Raw genomic sequence first — 21,009 nt, forward strand, 5'->3', positions numbered from 1 at the left:
TTGGTGTATAGAACATGCCCCTGCAGCCTCACTGCTCAATCCTCTGCCAAATCCCTTTGTTTATTAACCCTAGTCACACCTCCCTGTGCATGTGACTTGCACAGCCTTCCATAAACACTTCCTGTAAAGAGAGCCCTATTTAGGCTTTCTTTATTGCAAGTTCTGTTTAATTAAGATTTTCTTATCCCGTGCTATGTTAATAGCTTGCTAGACCCTGCAGGAGCCTCCTGTATGTGATTAAAGTTCAATTTAGAGATTGAGATACAATTATTTAAGGTAAATTACATCTGTTTGAAAGTGAAACCAGTTTTTTTTTTTCATGCAGGCTCTGTCAATCATAGCCAGGGGAGGTGTGGCTAGGGCTGCATAAACAGAAACAAAGTGATTTAACTCCTAAATGACAGTGAATTGAGCAGTAAAATGATCTATACACTAAAACTGCTTTATTTAGCCAAAGTAATATAGGTGACTATAGAGTTCCTTTAATTTCCTGCAGAGGGATGCTGGAGTGGCAATGAAAGATTGTTTTAAAGATAGTGATCCTGTGTGTGTGTGTGTGTGTGTGTGTGTGTATATTTGTGTGGGATTTATATACCTGTTGGGAAAGCAACAATGCTAAATACACCACATTACATAGTGGCAATTAACAATGGGGAGACATTTTTATTTCACTGGGACTCTGGAAGCATAAACCCTACATAAGTTAATAATAATACAATGTACCACTAGCTAGTGTTTCAATGTAGTTTGCTGCCAAATGCCAATATTCACATTTCAATAACTTCCAAAGTGAATATTCAGCACCCATTTTGCAGTAAAACTGGCACTGGGTAAATGTAAGTAGGCAGAGCAGCAGAGACATATTCCTCATATATAGACAAATATATATTTCGTCTAACTCGCTCCTACATGCTCCCCCAGTACAGAACCATTCCTTTCGGTACTTATTAAAACACTTTTTATCTCATGCAAAATGTAAATGTAGCAGTCTAAAAGAATGAAATGTGTGAGTGCTTTCACATACAAACAATGACGAAACTGTGTGTGCTGCCCCCCTTGCTCCCTAAGCCGTGGATGGCGTCTCACTCCAGCTGGATGAATAGTACGTGTGTGTGTGTGTGTGTGTGCATTCAGTTGTCCAGAAAACCTCTCCCAGCCAGAACCCCAAAACTCAGCCAACAAGCCAGCAAGGCATGAGCTCACAGGGGGAGCAGATCAGTATGGAGGTGAGTGTGGACCTGGGGCCTGGAGGATGATAACCCTCTTTTCACTGCCCTTTCTACTTACGGTGTCTAGAGTCCCTGAGTAGAATATTCCATTTCAGCCTGTAAGTCTCTCATAAGCCTGGTATTTAGAAGATAGTGAGTGTCTGGTTTCCATCGCAGGATAATCCCTGCAGAGATAGACCCTAGGAACTCACCATCTCAGATCAGAAACTTCAGAATCTCTGCTTCTTCATATCACCCACACAGAATAATAATGTGATTTGCACCGTGTTACGTCTGTTTTTTCAATTCACTGTTCGCTGTGAAAAAAAAAAAATCTTCTGGCAATCAGTTTTGTAAGCTGCCTTTTCCTTTATAATGGCTGACGACGGCTCTCTGTTGCTCTATGATTTATTTATTTTTGGACATATAGAGCTAAAGCTTTAAAATATGTGGTTTGATAATAATTTCCTTTTCCCATGAAAAGCAGTAGAACTTTTTTTTGTCGCTGTATTTTCCATGCTTGACCCTGTAGTTTTCCTCTGTTTCTATAAAGTTTCCTCTATGTTTTCACTTACTATTAATTCCAGGCACTCCTCTTCTCAATTCTTTCTCTGTGCTTTTTATTTTTATACAGCTCAGAGCTGGTTGTGTGTCAATACTAAAACAAAATACTGGTTCACAAACCATTCTCTCTCTCCCTCTTTCCCTCATGCTTTCTCTCTCGACGGACTGAGAGCAATCGGGGCAAACTTTGGCTATATAGAAATATACTTGGATTTATTCACTAAAGAGTGCATTACAGTGAATTGAAAGCTAAATTACTGATTTTGAAAAATGTACCACTCAAGATAAATTTTTCTATTTTAGTCTGAATTTTGCCATTCCATTTTCAGTTTATTCTTTAGTGAATAATAATTATAACAAAGTATTTAACCAGGTACATTCAGATTACTCTGGTTTCCAAGTATGTCCTGGGGATGTTACCTTAGCCCAACATCCAGGGGTTGTTACTATCACCCAATTTAATAGTACTCATTTTATCTACCTCGGAAGGATGAAGGGCTGAGTCATCCCTGCCGGGATTTGAACCTGTGACCCAAGGGTTAGAACAGATTCTGCTGATGCATTTGCCCATACATTAAAGCTGTTTAGCAATAAATACTAGAGAATTGGCAACAAACTGAAAATTGAATATCAAAATAGCCAAACTGGGAAATTACCTGAGTCACAGATTTTCCAACTTGGTTAATTTAATCTACAAAGTGTGATCCCCATTTCAGAATGTCACAATTACCTGTTCAGTAAATAAACATATATATATATATATATATATATATATATATATATATATATATGTATTTATATGTGTCCATATATTGTGGCGATATATGTCTTAATGCATGTTTGAATGAGTAACATATTTGTGGATGCATGTTTTTATTTTCATATATTGTCAATGTGAATGTATATGTGAATATGTAGTGCCAGTATGTGTGAAATAATTTGAATGTGTAAATGCAGGGATGTTTTATACATTGGTAAGTCTGTGGATGCAAATGTATAAGTATGTGTAGATATGTGTATATCTGTCACGGCTCTCGGCTCTCCTGTCTGCGTGGCCTCACATAAACCACGCTGAAGAAAGGTTTCAAACTTACCTTGGTCACGGCGGGCAGCTGCCCGGTCTCCCTCCATTCCGGTCCCCAGCGGGTGTGACATTCTTAGTAACGCCAGCCACTGCGGATCAGGATTTTATAATAAACTTACCTTCGCCCACATTAAAGATGGTGCCAACGTGCGTGCGATGTCACGTCATAGACATCCAATTACAGCCTACAGAGGGTTATTTAAACCCAAATTACCTTTTTGCCAGTGTCCTGACATGGTTTCCACTAGCTGGTTTTCATAGAGTCTGTTCCTGAGCGTGTTTTTTCTGGTATTTGACTTTGGCTTTGTTTTGACTTCCCTGATTTCTAGTATCCTTGACTTCTGGCTTTCCTCATCATTGTGTCTCATTCTGTGTCCCTGACCTCGGCAAGTATTTTGACTATTCTATGGTACGTTAAGTCTGGCCATTCTAAGGTCCGGTTAGACGTTATCCTTAGTCTTTAGGTGTTATACAATTTTGCATGCTGGATCAACTATAATCCTGACATTACGACACAGCCATAGATCCTGCAGATTTTCAGCACATAGCAGCTTGCGAGTGAAAGCTAGAGGAAAATGATCATTGTATGGATCAATTTACACAGGCTTTCAATATGCTCCAAATACTTACGGCTCATTTACAGCCTGAAGTTCCTTCGGCAGTTACACCTCTGCCTACTGTACCTACAGCTATAGTGTATAAGGCACCTACTATCTCCCTATCTCCACCCCCGCATTTTGAAGGAAATACTCAAGAATGTCGGGGATTGCTTAATCAGATTGAGTACCATTTTGAAGCCTCACCTGGGTCCTTCCCCATGGATAGAGCTAAAATGGGGTACCCAATGAACCAACTGAAAGGAAGAGCCTTAGCTTGGGCCAATCCATTATGGGAGAGTGATAGGACTATTGCCCGTAATTACCAAGAATTCCTTGTGGAACTCAAATTAACGTTTGAACCATTGGGAAGGGAAAACAATGCTTCCACTGCCCTAATGTGTATCAAACAAGGGAACCGTTCTGTCTTAGATTATGCCATAGAATTCCGCACCTTGGCTGCTGAGGTAGACTGGACTACTAATGGATTAATCACTGCATTCGCAGAGGGATTATCTGAAGCTATGCTTGACGAAATTGCAGCCAAAGAACTACCAGGGAGGTTAAATGAATACATTACTTATGTGATGCGTATCGATAACCGACTTAGGAACAGGGAGATAACTACAATTGAACCAGACGTATGAATATGTCACTAGCATCTCGATTCTCCAATCCTGTTGTCCCTAGCCCTTCTGTACAGTCTGAACCTATGCAGTTAGGAGACTGTCAGAAGCAGAGAAACATTTTAGGAGAAAAGAGGGCCTCTGCTTATACTGTGGCAAGAAAGGACACATAAGAAATTATTTTCCCATACGTCCGGAAAACTTACGCTCCTAAGAACCATTAGGGGACCGGCCTTAGGTGTGATGTATATGTCCTCTGGTACTACCCAACGTAGATTTCTCCTTAGTGTTGCTGTTTAATACTTTTTATGTGTAACACCCTGATTGACTTCAGCACTGCAGAAAACTTTATAGATATACAATTTGCCAGTAAACACTTCCTACCCATCAAGAAGAGAGCATCACCCCTGATCGTCGAGGCCATTGATGGGAGACCACTCTCTCTGCCTTTAATTACCCATGAAACACTACCTCTCACTACCATGATAGGAGTATTACACAAATAACTTATCACATTTCAGATAATTGCTTTCCCTTCTTGTCCCATTATACTTGGATTCCCATGGCTTGTTAAGCATAACCCTGGTGTTGATTGGGCTAAAGGGAAATAAAAATGGGTACAGAATGTAAAGAGATATGTATGTCACCTATTTCTAAAAGAGTGGGTATCGTTAATCTACCGACTTCTACGCCTCAGTCTACCGAAATTCCTGTGCATTATAGGGAGCTTAAAGAAGTGTTTAATAAAAGTCACACTGATACGCTACCCCCTCACAGATCCTATGATTGCTCCATAGATCTGTTACCCAGTACTATACCCCCTAAAGGGGGATATTTCAGGATCTCATTATTAATGTCCTCCGAGACTACATTTATACTTTCGAATTGGTGTATCTGGATGATATACTCATTTATTCCCCCAATATCCAGACTCATCATGGGCATGTTAAACAAGTGTTGCAAACTTTGCTAAAAAACGGGCTTTATTGCAAACTTGACAAATCTCTATTTGACCAGACGGATGTTCAGTTCTTGGGCTATAATATCTCGACCTCTGGTTTTCAGATGGACCCACGTAAACTACAAGCAGTTCTACATTGGCCATTACTCAATGGGTTAAAAGCTATTCAAAGGTTTATTGGGTTTGCAAATTACTATATGAGATTCATCAAAGTTTTCTCTACTGTGAATATCACACGTAAGGGGGTCAACTGTAATATATGGTCTAAAGAAGCTAAAGAAGCTTTTGAGCTACTTAAGAAATTATTAGCTCCTGCTGACATTTTTGTACACCCTGACACTAGCAACCCTTCATACTAGAGGTAGACGTCTCTGAGTCCTTTCTCAGAAGGAGAGTCAGGATACCCCTTTGCATCCTTGTGGGTTCTTTTCTAGAAAGTTGTCACCAGTGGAACGTAACTATGATATTGGTAACAGGGAATTGTTGGCTAGCTCTGAAAGAATGGCGACATTTTTTAGTAGGCTCCAGGGATCCACTCCTGATCATAACGGATCACAAAAACTTGGCATACATTGGTGATGCTAAAAGGCTGTCTTCTAGACAAGCTAGATGGTCGTTGTTCTTGTCACGCTTTAACTTTATTATCATGTACAGACCTGGTCCGAAGAGCATTAAGGCTGATGCCATATCTAGGCATTTTGACCTAGAGGCAGAACAAGAACAAGAGACCTCTCCCATTTATACCACCTGAATGTATCATTGCCTCCACGGCTCTTTTCTGGTCTATTATTCACATTTTAATATGCGGATGAATACGTGATTAATTACATTTACTGTTCTGACAGGAAAAGTTGTGCCGAGCAACATTACTGTCTTGACAGGAAAAGCTGTGCCGAGCAGCAATCAAATCCACAGGAGGGTTTGTGCTGAACAGCAGTTATGCAAATGGGAACCTGGTAACTGCCTTTGGGGTCAAAGGCCAATTACAGCCTATCAGAGCCCTGTTGTGGTTTCCCTTGTGGTTGTCCGAGAGCTCGTTTATTGATTCTTTTAAATCTGGTATTTTGACTTTGGCATTGTTTTTGACTTCCCTATTTTCTGGCATCCCTGACCCCTGGCTTTTCCTTACCATTGTGTCTCTTTCTGTGTCCCTTGACCTCGGCTATTCCTAACTATTCTTTGGTACGTTAGTCCGGCCATTCTAAGGTCCGGTATAAGTTACCTATTAATCCTCTGTGTTACACAATTCTACGTGCTGGATCATACTGTAATCCTGACACTACGACAGGGCCATAGATCCTGTAGAATTGTGTAAGCACATAGCTGCTTGCAAAAGGAACTAGAGGAGAATGATCAATTTACCCAGGACTTCAGTACGCTTCTTACCCGTACAGCGCATCTGCAACCTTGCGGCTGCTCCTACTGTCTCACCTCTGCCTTATGTACCTCCGTCTATAGTATACAAGACACCAACTATCTATCTATCTATCTATCTCCTCCTCTGCATTTTAATAGAAGTCATTAATAGAATGTGACGGCAGATAAGAACCATTCGGCCCATCTTGTCTGCCCAGTTTTCTAAATACTTTCATTAGTCCCTGGCCTTATCTTATAGTTAGGATAGCCTTATGCCTATCCCACGCATGCTTAAACTCCTTTACTGTGTTAACCTCTACCACTTCAGCTGGAAGGCTATTCCATGCATCCACTACCCTCTCAGTAAAGTAATACTTCCTGATATTATTTTTAAACCTTTGTCCCTCTAATTTAAGACTATGTCCTCTTGTTGTGGTAGTTTTTCTTCTTTTAAATATAATCTCCTTCTTTACTGTGTTGATTCCCTTTATGTCTCGTCTTTCCTCCAAGCTATACATGGTAAGATCCTTTAACCTTTCCTGGTAAGTTTTTTCCTGCAATCCATGAACCAGTTTAGTAGCCCTTCTTTGAACTCTCTCTAAGGTCATAGGCGTGCGCACGGGGTGTGCCGGGTGTGCCTGGGCACACCCTAATCACACCTCCGTGCTGCACTACCTTTGGGCAGACTAACATGTCGGGTCCTCGGTCTATGACCGAGGACCCGACACAGGAGGGGGCCGGCGGCGTGCACACAATGCCGCCGGGTGAGAGGCCCCTCCTGTCCGTCTGCCCTGATCCTCAGTCTGCAGCTCCGCCGGGAGTGAGCTGCAGACTGAAGTATCTCGCGATCTCCAGCCTGTCAGAGCGTTGCCACGGCAACGCTCTGCCTGGAGATCGCGAGACTCACCATGTGGTCTGCAGCTCACTCCCGGCGGAGCTGCAGACTGAAGAGAGAGGGCGCCCACTGGACCACCAGGGCAGGTATTTAAACCCCCCTCTGCCCCCTGTCACTCACTGCCCCCCCACCCTGCCTCTGCACCCATACCCCCCCTAACCCCTGTCCCTAGCCCTCTAACCCCCTAACCCCCGTCACTCACTGCCCCCCACCCCCCCTAACCCCTGTCCCTACCCCTCTAACCCCTGTCACTACCCCTCTAACCCCTGCCACTACCCCTCTAACCCCTGTACCTAACCCCTGTCACTACCCCCCAACCCCTGTCCCTAACCCCAGTCACTACCCCTCTAACCCCCTAACCCCTGTCACTACCCCTCTAACCCCTTTCACTACCCCTAACCCCTTTCACTACCCCTCTAACCCCTGTCACTACCCCTCTACCTCCCTAACCCCTGTCACTACCCCCCTAACCCCTGTCACTACCCCTCTAACCCCCTAATCCCTGTCACTACCCCCTAACCCCTGTCACTACCCCCTAACTCCCTAACCCCTGTCACTAACCCTCTAACCCCTGTCACTACCCCCTTAACCCCTGTTACTACCCCTCTAACCCCTTTCACTACCCCTAACCCCTTTCACTACCCCTCTAACCCCTGTCACTACCCCTCTACCTCCCTAACCCTGTCACTACCCCCATAACCCCTGTCACTACCCCTCTAACCCCCTAACCCCTGTCACTTTCCCTCTACCCCCTAACCCATGTCACTGCCTCTCCAACCCCCAACCCCAGTCACTGCCCCTCTACCCCCCTAACTCCTGTCTCTACCCCCCCAACCCCTGTCACTACCCCTCTACCCCAACCCCGTTCACTGCCCCTCTACCCCCTAACCCCTGTCACTACCCCCAACCCCTGTCACTACCCCTCTACCCCCAACCCCTGTCACACCACTCTACCCCCCTAACCCCTGTCACTGCCCCTTTACCCCCCTAACCCATATCAATGCCTCTCCAACCCCCTTAACCCCTGTTACTGCCCATCCACTCCCCCAACCCCTGTCATTACCCCTCTATCCCCAACCCCTGTCATTACCCCTCTATCCCCCTAACCCGTCACTACCCCTCTACCACCCCTAACCCCTGTTACTACCCCCTAACCCCTGTCACTAACCGTCTATCCCCGCTACCTCCTGTCACTGCCCCTCCACCCCCCCACCTCCTGTCCCTCTACCCCCCCAACCCCTGTTGCTGCCCCTCCACCCTCCTAACCCCTGTCGCCCACACAGTGCACCCCTCACAATCATACACACTGTACCCCACACACACTGAATCCCTCACAATTACACAAACTGTACCCCTTACAATTATATACACTGTACCCCTCACAATCACACACACTGCACCCTTCACAATTACACCACACTGTACCCCTCGCAATCACACACACTGCACCCCTTACACGCTGCACCGCTCACAATCACACACACTGCACAGCTCAGCTCACAATCACACATACACTGCACCTACGTATACTTGTATTTGTCTGTGTGTATGTATATATATATATGTGTTTATGCTGAATTGGTCCTGATGAAAGCCACAGGAGTGGCTGAAACGTTGATGATGATGGCAGCAACTATATTTTAATGAATTGAAATAAACAAGAAATTTTATCTATCTACAGACCGTGAGTGCGAGCCTACATTTATTACTTATTATAATTTTGTGGCTATGGCTTTGTAAGCACCCGGCATTTTTTCAAGTTTTTGAGTGTGTGTGCTGGGTAACATTGAATATTATATATGTGTGTGTGTATATAAAAATACATATACACGCGGCGTGTGTGTTTGTGCTTTAGGGTGCACACCCTAATGCAACAGGCTGCGCACGCCTATGTCTAAGGTATCAATATCCTTCTGAAGATATGGTCTCCAGTACTGTGTACAGTACTCCAAGTGAGGTCTCACCAGTGTTCTGTACAAAGGCATGAGCACTTCCCTCTTTCTACTGCTAATACCTCTCCCTATATAACCAAGCATTCTGCTAGCATTTCCTGCTGCTCTATTACATTGTCTGCCTACCTTTAAGTCATCAGAAATAATCACCCCTAAATCCCTTTCCTCAGATGTTGAGGTTAGGACTCTATCAAATATTCTGTACTCTGCCCTTGGATTTTTACGTCCAAGATGCATTATCTTGCACTTATCCATATTAAATGTCAGTTGCCACAACTCTGACCATTTTTCTAGTTTACCTAAATCATTTGCCATTTGGCTTATCCCTCCTGGAACATCAACCCTGTTACATATCTTAGCATCATCCGCAAAAAGACACACCTTACCATCAAGACCTTTTGCAATATCACTAATAAACATATTAAAGAGAATGGGTCCAAGTACAGATCCCTGAGGTACCCCACTGGTGACAAGCCCAAGCTTCGAATATACTCCATTGACTACAACCCTCTGTTGCCTGTCACTCAGCCACTGCCTTACCCATTCAACAATATTGGAATCCAAACTCAAAGATTGCAGTTTATTGATAAGCCTTCTATGTGCAACAGTGTCAAAAGCCTTACTGAAATCTAGGTAAGCAATGTCTACTGCACCACCCTGATCTATAATTTTAGTTACCCAATCAAAAAAATCAATAAGATTAGTTTGGCATGATCTCCCTGAAGTAAACCCATGTTGTCTCTGATCTTGAAATCCATGTGTTTTTAGATGTTCAACAATCCTATCCTTTAACATGGTTTCCATCACTTTCCCCACTACTGAAGTAAGGCTTACTGGCCTATAGTTGCCCGACTCCTCCCTATTACCTTTCTTGTGAATGGGCACAACATTCGCTAACTTCCAATCTTCTGGGACTACTCCTGTTGGTTAAATAAATCTGTTAATGGTTTTGCTAGTACACCACTAAGCTCTTTTAATAGCTTTGGGTGTATTCCATCAGGTCCCATTGACTTATTTGTCTTTACTTTTGCCAGTTGAAATAGAACCTCTTCCTCTGTAAACTCACGTGTAATAAATGACTCATTATCCTTTTTCTTAACTGAGGTCCCTTTCCTTCATTTTCATCTGTAAATACCGAACAAAAATATTAATTGAGACAGTCAGCTAGACCTTTATTCTCATCTACATACCTTCCTTCTTTTGTTTTTAATCTAACTAATCCTTGTTTTACTTTTCTTTTCTCATTTATGTATCTAAAAAAAGTTTTGTCCCCCTTTTTTACTGACTGTGCTATTTTCTCTTCTGTGTGTGATTTGAAAGCTCTTATAACTTGCTTAGCCTCTTTCTGCCTAATCTTATAGGTAATTCTGTCTTCCTCACTCTGTTTTTTTTTTATAATTACTAAATGCTAACTTTTTGTTTTTTACTATTTTGGCCACATCTGCGGAGTACCACAGTGGTTTCTTGAATTTTTTGCTTTTACTGACAAGCCTAATGCAATTTTCTGTTGCCTTCAGTAGTGCAACTTTTAAATAAACCCATTTCTTTCGGACTCCATTTAAATTGCTCCAGTCTGATAATGACTCCTTTACACATATTCTAATTTTAGAAAAGTCTGTTTTTCTAAAGTCTAAAACTTTTGTTTTTGTGTGGTGTGACTCAGTCACTGTTCTTATATTAAACCACACTGACTGATGATCACTGGATCCTAAACTTTCACCTACAGTAATATCTGATACCAAATCTCCATTTGTTAACACTAAATCTAGTATGGCCTCTTTATGAGTTGGCCCCTCAATGACTTGTTTTAGAGACAATCCCAGTAGGGAGTTTTGAATATGTGTGCTCCTGGCACAAGTAGCTATTTTTGTTTTCCAATTCACATCAGGAAGATTAAAGTCACCCATGATGATAACTTCCCCCTTCATTGTCATTTTAGCTATTTCTTCAACTAGTAGATTATTTAACTTTTCAATTTGTACTGGGGGCCTATAACACGAGTTACTGTGTGATTACCAAATTCGAACGTAACCAAAATGGACTCTATGTTCGCATCACTAACCTTTATTAGGCTAGATTTTATGCTATCCTTCACATACAGGGCCACCCCTCCCCCTTTCTTGCCTTCCCTGTCTTTTCTATATAAAGAGTACCCTGGTATTGCTATGTCCCAGTCATTTTTCTCATTATACCATGTCTCAGTAACAGCGACTAAATCTACACTATCAGTTGCCATTATTGCCACAAGTTCATGGATCTTATTCCCTAAACTGCGAGCATTTGTAGACATCACTCTAAGCTTATCATTTTGTAACACACTTGCTACAGGCACCTTCTGTCCTTGTTTTGGGGGACAATTGGATTGATGTTTTATCACCCTTTTGCCCCCCCCTCCTAGTTTAAATACATCCTAGCAAAACCTCTGAACTGCTCACTGAGAACATTTGTTCCCTTTTGAGAAAGATGCAAACCATCTTTTTTGTACAGTTTATTTCCATTACAAACAGAGCTACCATGATCAATAAAGCCAAATCCTTGCTCCCGACACCATTCACCAAGCCACACGTCCTTGTGTCCTTGTGTCCCCAATACGCATCCGCCTGTCATTCTGAGTGTTATGCACAGGCAGAACTTCAGAGAATTACAGTGTGGAAGCAACCTGCCGTATATCATTGGCAAAACCACGAAAAACTTCCTTAACCTCTGAAACCTCATTGCAAGCCAAGTCATTTGTCCCTAAATGGACAAGTCCATCCAATTCCCCTTCCTGCTTTGCTTGCTTAACAATATTACAGATACGTCTCCTGTCTCTGTGAGCAGTAGCTCCGGGAAGACACCTCACAAGACCACCATTGTCCATCTCCACACCTCTTATGATGGAATCCCCCAACAACAACTGCTTTCTATTAGGCGTCACCATAGTCTTCAAGCCTCTCTGCACAACACCACTAGCCTCAGTGCCTCTCTGCACAACACCACTAGCCTCAGTGCCTCTCTGCACAACACCACTAGCCTCAATGCCTCTCCCCACAACACCACTAGCCTCAGTGCCTCTCTCCACAACACCACTAGCCTCAGTGCCTCTCTGCACAACACCACTAGCCTCAATGCCTCTCTGCACAACACCACTAGCCTCAGTGCCTCTCTGCACAACACCACTAGCCTCAGTGCCTCTCTGCACAACGCCACTAGCCTCAGTGCCTCTCTGCACAACACCATTAGCCTCAGTGCCTCTCTGCACAACACCACTAGCCTCAGTGCCTCTCTCCACAACACCACTAGCCTCAGTGCCTCTCTGCACAACACCACTAGCATCAATGCCTCTCTCCACAACGCCACTAGCCTCAGTGCCTCTCTCCACAACACCACTAGCCTCAGTGCCTCTCTCCACAACACCTCTAGCCTCAGTGCCTTTCTGCACAACACCACTAGCCTCAATGCCTCTCTCCACAACACCACTAGCCTCAATGCCTCTCTCAACACCACTAGCCTCAGTGCCGCTCTGCACAACACCACTAGCCTCAGTGCCTCTCTGCACAACACCACTAGCCTCAGTGCCTCTCTGCACAACACCACTACCCTCAGTGCCTGTCTCCATGACACCATTACACTCTGAAAGTGCAGAAAATGAATTATGTAGAGAAACAGACTGTGCAATATACCTTTTATCCACAACTCTAAGTCTACCAGATCCTACAGTAATCCATCTGCCATTCCTAGTATGTATCTGCGACAGTGGCTTTGCAGCAGTTCCAGCCTGAGTTTGTTTACCAGATAATTTACAAATCTCAGATTTCAAAAATACAATCTCCTGCCACAAGATAGAGAACTGTCTACAGATTAGACAACAACCAAACCTCCAAAAACTTTTGATGGTAATTTCCAAGAATAACAGGGATTCCTTAACCAAATAAAGTATCATTTTGAGGCCTCATCGGGTCTTTTCCCACAGACAGAGCTAAAATTGGTTACCTGATGAATCAATTAAAAGGTAAAGCTTTAGCTTGGGCCAATCAATTATGGCTGAGTAATAGAAGTGTGGCACACAATTACCAGGACTTTATTACGGAATTCAAACTTATGTTTGAACCTTTAGGCAGAGAGGAGGACACCTCTACTGCCCTAATTCATATCAGACAAGGGAACCGGTCTATCTCGGAATATGCCATAGAATTTCAAACCCTAGCTTCCGAGGTAGACTGGACTAACAGTGGGTTAATCTCTGTATTTTAAAAGGGATTATCTGAAACTATGCTTGAGATTGCCGCCAAAGATTTACCCTCGTTTATCCTGACTTCTGGCACCCTCTGACCTTTGGCTTACCCACAACGATTCTCCTGCTTATGTCCGTATCTGTACTACGACTTGGAGCATTATCCTGCACAGCCCCCGTTCACAGACTCACAGACCAGGTGAGTTCTTACCTGACCACCTTGGCCTGTGTTTAATTGCAAGGATGAGCACAAATATCTGCATACCGGACTGCCACTAAGGTAAGCCATGACAGATATGTATTCGGGGGGAACATTAATGCATAACTGCGGGTGTGCATTTGTGTGTAGTGCTGGTATACAGCAGTGCTTTTGTATACAGTGTGTGGATGCGGAGTATATTTTTGCAGAGTGTCAATGCATTTGTAATGCAGTAAGGTATTTTCAGATGTTTGTGAATTCAAATACGGTTGCAAGAAAAAGTATGTGAACCCTTTGGAATGATATGGATTTCTGCACAAATTGGTCATAAAATGTGATCTGTTCATCATCTAAGTCACAACAATAGACAATCACAGTCTGCTTAAACTAATAACACACAAAGAATGAAATGTTGCCATTTTTTTATTGAACACACCATGTAAACATTCACAGTGCAGGTGGAAAAAGTATGTGAACCCCTAGACTAATGACATCTCCAAGAGCTAATTGGAGTGAGATGTCAGCCAACTGGAGTCCAATCAATGAAATGAGATTGGAGGTGTTGGTTACAGCTGCCCTGCCCTATAAAAAACACACACCAGTTCTGGGTTTGCTTTTCACAAGAAGCATTGCCTGATGTGAATAATGCCTCGCACAAAAGAGCTCTCAGAAGACCTACGATTAAGAATTGTTGACTTGCATAAAGCTGGAAAGGGTTTTAAAAGTATCTCCAAAAGCCTTGCTGTTCATCAGTCCATGGTAAGACAAATTTCTATAAATGGAGAAAGTTCAGCACTGCTGCTACTCTCCCTAGGAGTGGCCGTCCTGTAAAGATGACTGCAAGAGCACAGCGCAGACTGCTCAATGAGGTGAAGAAGAATCCTAGAGTGTCAGCTAAATACTTACAAAAGTCACTGGCAAATGCTAACATCCCTGTTAGCAAATCTACAATACGTAAAACACTAAACAAGAATGGATTTCATGGGAGGATACCACAGAGGAAGCCACTGCTGTCCAAACAAAACATTGCTGCACGTTTACAGTTTGCACAAGAGCACCTGGATGTTCCACAGCAGTACTGGCAAAATATTCTGTGGACAGATGAAACCAAAGTTGAGTTGTTTGGAAGAAACACACAACACTATGTGTGGCGAAAAAGCATACCAACATCAAAACCTTATTCCAACTGTGAATATGGTGGTGGGGGCATCATGGTTTGGGGCTGCTTTGCCGCGTCAGGGCCTGGACGGATTGCTATCATCGAAGGAAAAATTAATTCCCAAGTTTATCAAGACATTTTGCAGGAGAACTTAAGGCCATCTGTCTACCAGCTGAAGCTCAATATAAGATGGGTGTTGCAACAGGACAATGACCCAAAGCATAGAAGTAAATCAACAACAGAATGGCTTAAACAGAAGAAAATACGCCTTCTGAAGTGGCCCAGTCCTGACCTCAACCCGATTGAGATGCTGTGGCATGACCGCAAGAAAGCGATTCACACCAGACATCCCAAGAATATTGCTGAACTGAAACAGTTCTGTAAAGAGGAATGGTGAAGAATTACTCCTGACCGTTGTGCACGTCCAGGGCCGAATTAACATAGGGGCTGATGGAGCTGCAGCTCCAGGCCCAGGCCCATGGAATAGGCCCATTTAAAAAATTTTTTTTTTTTTACACACTACTCTTAGGTTTGCCACCTGACTGGTATTTTACTGGCACAGCTGGTATTTGAGGCTGCCTGGCTGTGCAGGTATTGCAATAATTCCGGAAATACAAATGCAGGTATGTTTCTCAGTATAAACGGAAATTACTCTGCAATACCAGCACCGGCCAGTAGGGATATACACTGTGTGTGGAGAGAGGCAGGGATATGAAGTTACAGCATATCCCTGCCTCTCTCTACTACTCACTGATCCATGGGGGAGCAGCTACACAGCACAGAGAGTCCAGACAGCAGCTCAGGTAAGTGAGGGATGGGGGAAAGGCAGCAGGGAGACATGGGGACACTGAGACACTAGGGGACACAGACACTAGGGGACACAGGGAGACCTGGGGACACAGATACTTGTGGACACTGGAAAACATGGGGACACTGAGACACTAGGGGACACTGTGAGACATGGGGACGCTGAGACACATGGGGACGCTGTGAGACATAGGGAGACACTGAGACATTGGGACATCAAAACACTAGGGACACAGTGTCCCCATGTCTACCAGTGTCCCCATGTTCCCCAGCTAGTGTCCCTAGTGTCCCAGTGTCCACATGGATCCCAATTTCCGCTAGTCTCCTAGTGTCTGTGTCCCCATGTCTCTCAGTGTCCCTAGTGTCTCAGAGTCCCCACTCTGCAATACCAGCACCGGCCAGTAGGGATATACACTGTGTGTGGAGAGAGGCAGGGATATGAAGTTACAGCATATCCCTGCCTCTCTCTACTACTCACTGATCCATGGGGGAGCAGCTACACAGCACAGAGAGTCCAGACAGCAGCTCAGGTAAGTGAGGGATGGGGGAAAGGCAGCAGGGAGACATGGGGACACTGAGACACTAGGGGACACAGACACTAGGGGACACAGGGAGACCTGGGGACACAGATACTTGTGGACACTGGAAAACATGGGGACACTGAGACACTAGGGGACACTGTGAGACATGGGGACGCTGAGACACATGGGGACGCTGTGAGACATAGGGAGACACTGAGACATTGGGACATCAAGACACTAGGGACACAGTGTCCCCATGTCTACCAGTGTCCCCATGTTCCCCAGCTAGTGTCCCTAGTGTCCCAGTGTCCACATGGATCCCAATTTCCGCTAGTCTCCTAGTGTCTGTGTCCCCATGTCTCTCAGTGTCCCTAGTGTCTCAGAGTCCCCATGTCTCCCAGCGTCCCCATGTCTCCCAGCCAGTGTCATCAGTGTCCCTTTTCCAAAGGTGGCAACTCTAACTACTCTTCACATACTTTTGCTTAAAGGAACACTATAGGGTCAGGAACACAATCATGTATTTCTGATCCTATTATGTAAAAAAAAACACCATCTAGCCCCCCTTGCCTCCCTAAATATAGTAAAATCTTACTTGTATTCAAGTCTGCAGATGCTGGCTCTGCCTCTGAACTGACATCATCAGAAGTGGTGGTCTGAGCAAATTACAATGCTTCCCCCAAAGATTGGCTGAGACTGTCAACTAGGCAGATCAGGGGCAGAGCCAGCACAAGTCAAACATAGCCCTTGCCAATCAGCATCTCTATGAGGAAAGTTCAGTGTCTGCATGCAGAGGGTGGAGACACTGAGTGGCAGTGCTGCACACTAGGCAGTACTGCCCCAAGAAGCACCTCTAGCAGCCATCTAAGGAGGGGCTAGTGGACAGTGTATAATGCAAAAAGCCTGAAGGGAATGATTCTACTTACCAGAACAAATACAATAAGCTGTAGTTGTTCTGGTGACTATAGGGTCCCTTTAAGTTTGGAAGCTTAAGAGGGATGTATGGCAACAAAACTTGTGTGGACTGGCTGACAATAAAATTAGTTTAGGTAATGCAGACTTTGATTTCTTTAACACTGTGGCATGTCCCCTTTATTCTACACTCACTACCTTCACCTTTACTCTGTCCCAGACTATATACCAGGAACTTCTGCCTGTTAGTAAGATGATAAGGAGACAAGTGGACATGTGAGTGCTAGGGGACAGTCCTTAGAAAGCGTGGAGTAGGCGCATCATTTGACGCATTTATGCCAAGCTCAGGGTGCTGCCTGCATAGTATGCCCTTAGTTGGACAGCCTGCCTGATTGGCTGGCAACCTGACATGCATTCATGCCAGGCTGGCCTTCCAATTCTTTGGACAAACATGCCCCCTTTTTGGGCATGTTCACCCCTTTTGGCAGGTGTGGTCACATGATTCGCGACAGTGGCCCACCATTTTACCACGCCCATTGACTTGCTGCTTCACTGAACACTGCTATTAGGGGGTATGGATTTACTTGACAGATGAAAGCATAAATTAGAGAGAGATTAGCATAGAGTATGTGTTTTCGTATAGCTGCATCCTTTCCCTCCAACACCATCTCCATCAGATACATGACGCTTGGGAGGTATGGTTGTTTTAGTGTTTTTGGTCGATAGGATTCTGTAATTAGGCCCATCATAATTGTCAGCTCCAGGCCCACTGGGCTCTTAATCTGGCCCTGTGCACGTCTGATCTGCAACTACAGGAAACGTTTGGTTGAAGTTATTGCTGCCAAAGGAGGTTCAACCAGTTATTAAATCCAAGGGTTCACATACTTTTTCCATCTGCACTGTGAATGTTTTCATGGTGTGTTCAATAAAAACATGGCAACATTTCATTCTTTGTGTGTTATTTGTTTAAGCAGACTGTGATTGTCTATTGTTGTGACTTAGATGATGATCAGATCACATTTTATGACCAATTTGTGCAGAAATCCATATGGTCCCAAAGGGTTCACATACTTTTTCTTGCAACTGTACATACATGTGTGCAATATTAATGTGTGCACATGTAGAGTTTTAGTAAATATATTTGTAGTGTGTGAGTGAATCCATGAAAGTAATTGTAAGACGTGCTATTGTGTGTATGCTGGGTTGCATTTATTTATTTTTTGACAATATTCATTAACATCTTGTGTCATCATTTTACATTGTTTTCTTTTCAGCACAGGATATCAGCATAGTACAAGTATATTCGCAATGACACCGCGTTTAGGCCTCGGATAGCATAGACACATTTCCGTAACCATGTGCTTATTGGTCGAAATAATACAAAACTTATTTTCACCTAAAGGGCGTTTGTGGTCTTTGTTCGCTGTCTCGTCTCTAGGAAATGTTTTGCATGCGTGTTATTCTGTGTTTGTCTACAGGTGTCAATGGTTGCATTGGTTACGCTAGGTCTTGCCTTTGCAGACATGGTGCATATCCCTAACAGGGGGCTGGGTCCTCATCCCTTAGTTTCAGGTACGTTTGTAGCTGCAGGTTTAGTCGTTGACTAGTTAATGTAACGGACCGTTTCCCTTACAAGAGGATAAAACCCAGTTTAGGCGATATCCCCCTTTCCAGATGCACAGGCAGCTACTGCAAACACCGTTCTCCCGACTGGAACCACACGAGCACTGGAACAGCTGAACAAGAAAAGCAGACATCGGCTTACACTCCTGGCAGTCAGCATACAATCCAATTCCCCCAAAGAACGAGACGACACATCGCTTTGAGGGTTAAGCAGGAACTCTGGACTGGGACACCCAGCCTGGCTTTTATTTCCAACTCACACATACAGGCCACACCCAGGGGGAGGCATAAAAGAACCAATGACATAGATGTTACCTCCCACACATCCCCTCCCCTTAGTGTGACACATAATCCCATTATGCATGCAGTTTAAAATATACTTTTACACAACTTTCCTAACTCTAAAACCATACATCACATTCACATAAAAATACATATCCACAATCAATCCATTCAGGGGAACAAAATGGCATGGATCAGACCAGGGGTTCAAAAGTTAGTAAAGTATCTTTTAAAACCCCTGGCTTTCCAGCTCAGACTGTTTTTTACAGAGCCTTCTCTGTGCTGGAGAAGTAATCTAATTATCTCCAGCACAGAGACAGACTCCATTAACCACATGGTTACAGAAAGACATGAAACACTTTAAAATACAGAAAGTTACTTTTTATCCATAACACACAGACATTTCACATATCCCCAGATAGCTGGGATCTGAGCTCATAAAACTACCGAATAGCGCGCAGATCCTATTCACACAGTACAATTGCCATGGAGCTAAAGTCTTTCCCATAGTCTTTCATTATATGAATAGGCTCCATGGTATAGCTATCTGGGGTATTACATTCCCATAAAGTCTGGTCCATAGTCCAAAGGCAAGAGGCGGGCAATCAGCCCCCTCCAAGGACACGTGGCGAGGTCGGTTTCGCCACAGTTAACCTTCCCTATCAGTCTTTGTGCTAAATGTTATACAAGTTGAGAGAGCGATAAAGTGCGAATAACGCAGAAAGGGGTCAGGGTAAGGGGGAGGTCAATGATAGGGGAGAAACAGCTGGAGAGGAGAAAACGGGTGAAGAGAGGGGGGGAAATGGTAGAGAAGAATTGAGGAGAGTTTGTTTGTAGCTGCCTTCCTCCGTCCCCACACCCTGCCGCACCCCGGCCCCTCCCCCCCCATCATTTGAGGATCCCTATTGGGCTTGCCCTCCCGTACGGGCCCCAGAGACAGGGCCGGACTGGGGATACAAAGCAGCCCTGGAAAAAATCTATGCCGGCCCCATAAGTCACTGTGCCATGTATTGTCACATGTAATACGTACGGTTACGTGTTTCCACGCTAGATGATTTAGTAATATATATATATATATATATATATATATATATATAATATGTGTGTATATATTACTCAATCATCTGGGGTGGCAAGACATGCATACATATACAAGATATGCCTTACATATTATTGGTATGTATATATTTCTAATATGGTGGGTAGGAGGGCTGTAAGCTGGATGCGGTACTGTGAGGTGGGTAGGGGTTCTGTATGGTGGGTAGGGGGGACTGTGAATGGGTAGGGGGGCTGTATAGTGGGTAAGGGGGCCGTATAGTGGCTAGGGGGGCCGTATGGTGGGTAGGGGGACTGTATGGTGGGTAAGAGTTCTGTAAGGTGGGTACGGGGGTTGTGAGTGGGTAGGGGGCTGTATGATGGGTAAGGGAACTGTGAGGTGGGTAGCAGGGGCTGTGATGTAAGTAGGGGGGCTGTGAGGTGGGTAGGGGGCTGTATTGGGTGGTAGGGGGACTGTGACATGGGTAGGGGGCTGTAAAATGTGTAGTGGGACTGTATAATGGGTAGTGGGGCTGTATAATCAGTAGATTGTGAGGTGGGTAGGGGGACTGTGAGGTGGGTAGGGGGGCTGTATGGTGTTCTGTAAGGTGGGTACGGGGACTGAGTGGGTAGGGGGCTGTGAGTGGGTAGGGGGACTGTGAGTGGGTAGGGGGGCTGTGTAGTGGTTAGGGGGACTATGTAGTGGTTAGGGGGACTTTGAGGTGGGTAGGGGGACTGTGAGGTGGGTAAGGGGGCTGTGATGTGGGTAGGGGGTATGTGGGCTGTATAGTGGGTAGGGGGACTGTCTGTGAGGGGGGGCTGTATGGTGGGTGTAGGGGGTCTGAATGGTGGGTAGGGGGCTGTATAAAGGTAAATACCTTTTAGTTTCCTGTTGGTCCGGTGGACAGCTTTCCAGCAACGTGCGTGGGGGCGGAGCTTGTGTGCAGGAGTCGGAGCTTCCCTGTGGGGCTGGGGCATGCGGGCAAAATAGTTTTAGACTGTGCGGGTGTAGCGATACT

At 44.5% G+C, this 21,009-nt stretch overlaps 1 protein-coding gene across 1 annotated transcript in view; it reads left to right on the plus strand.

Moving 5' to 3' along the window:
- The first annotated feature begins 1,083 nt into the window (after window positions 1–1,083).
- Window positions 1,084–21,009, plus strand: part of NINJ2 (ninjurin 2) — a 91,935-nt gene continuing 72,009 nt past the window's right edge. The window contains exon 1 of the mRNA XM_063447703.1: window positions 1,084–1,226. Within this exon, the coding sequence (XP_063303773.1) occupies window positions 1,194–1,226 (33 nt within the window). The 5' untranslated portion in view covers window positions 1,084–1,193. The remainder of the gene's footprint in view (window positions 1,227–21,009) is intronic.

Source organism: Pelobates fuscus, chromosome 3 (genome assembly GCF_036172605.1).
Source record: "Pelobates fuscus isolate aPelFus1 chromosome 3, aPelFus1.pri, whole genome shotgun sequence".
NCBI lineage: Eukaryota > Metazoa > Chordata > Amphibia > Anura > Pelobatidae > Pelobates > Pelobates fuscus.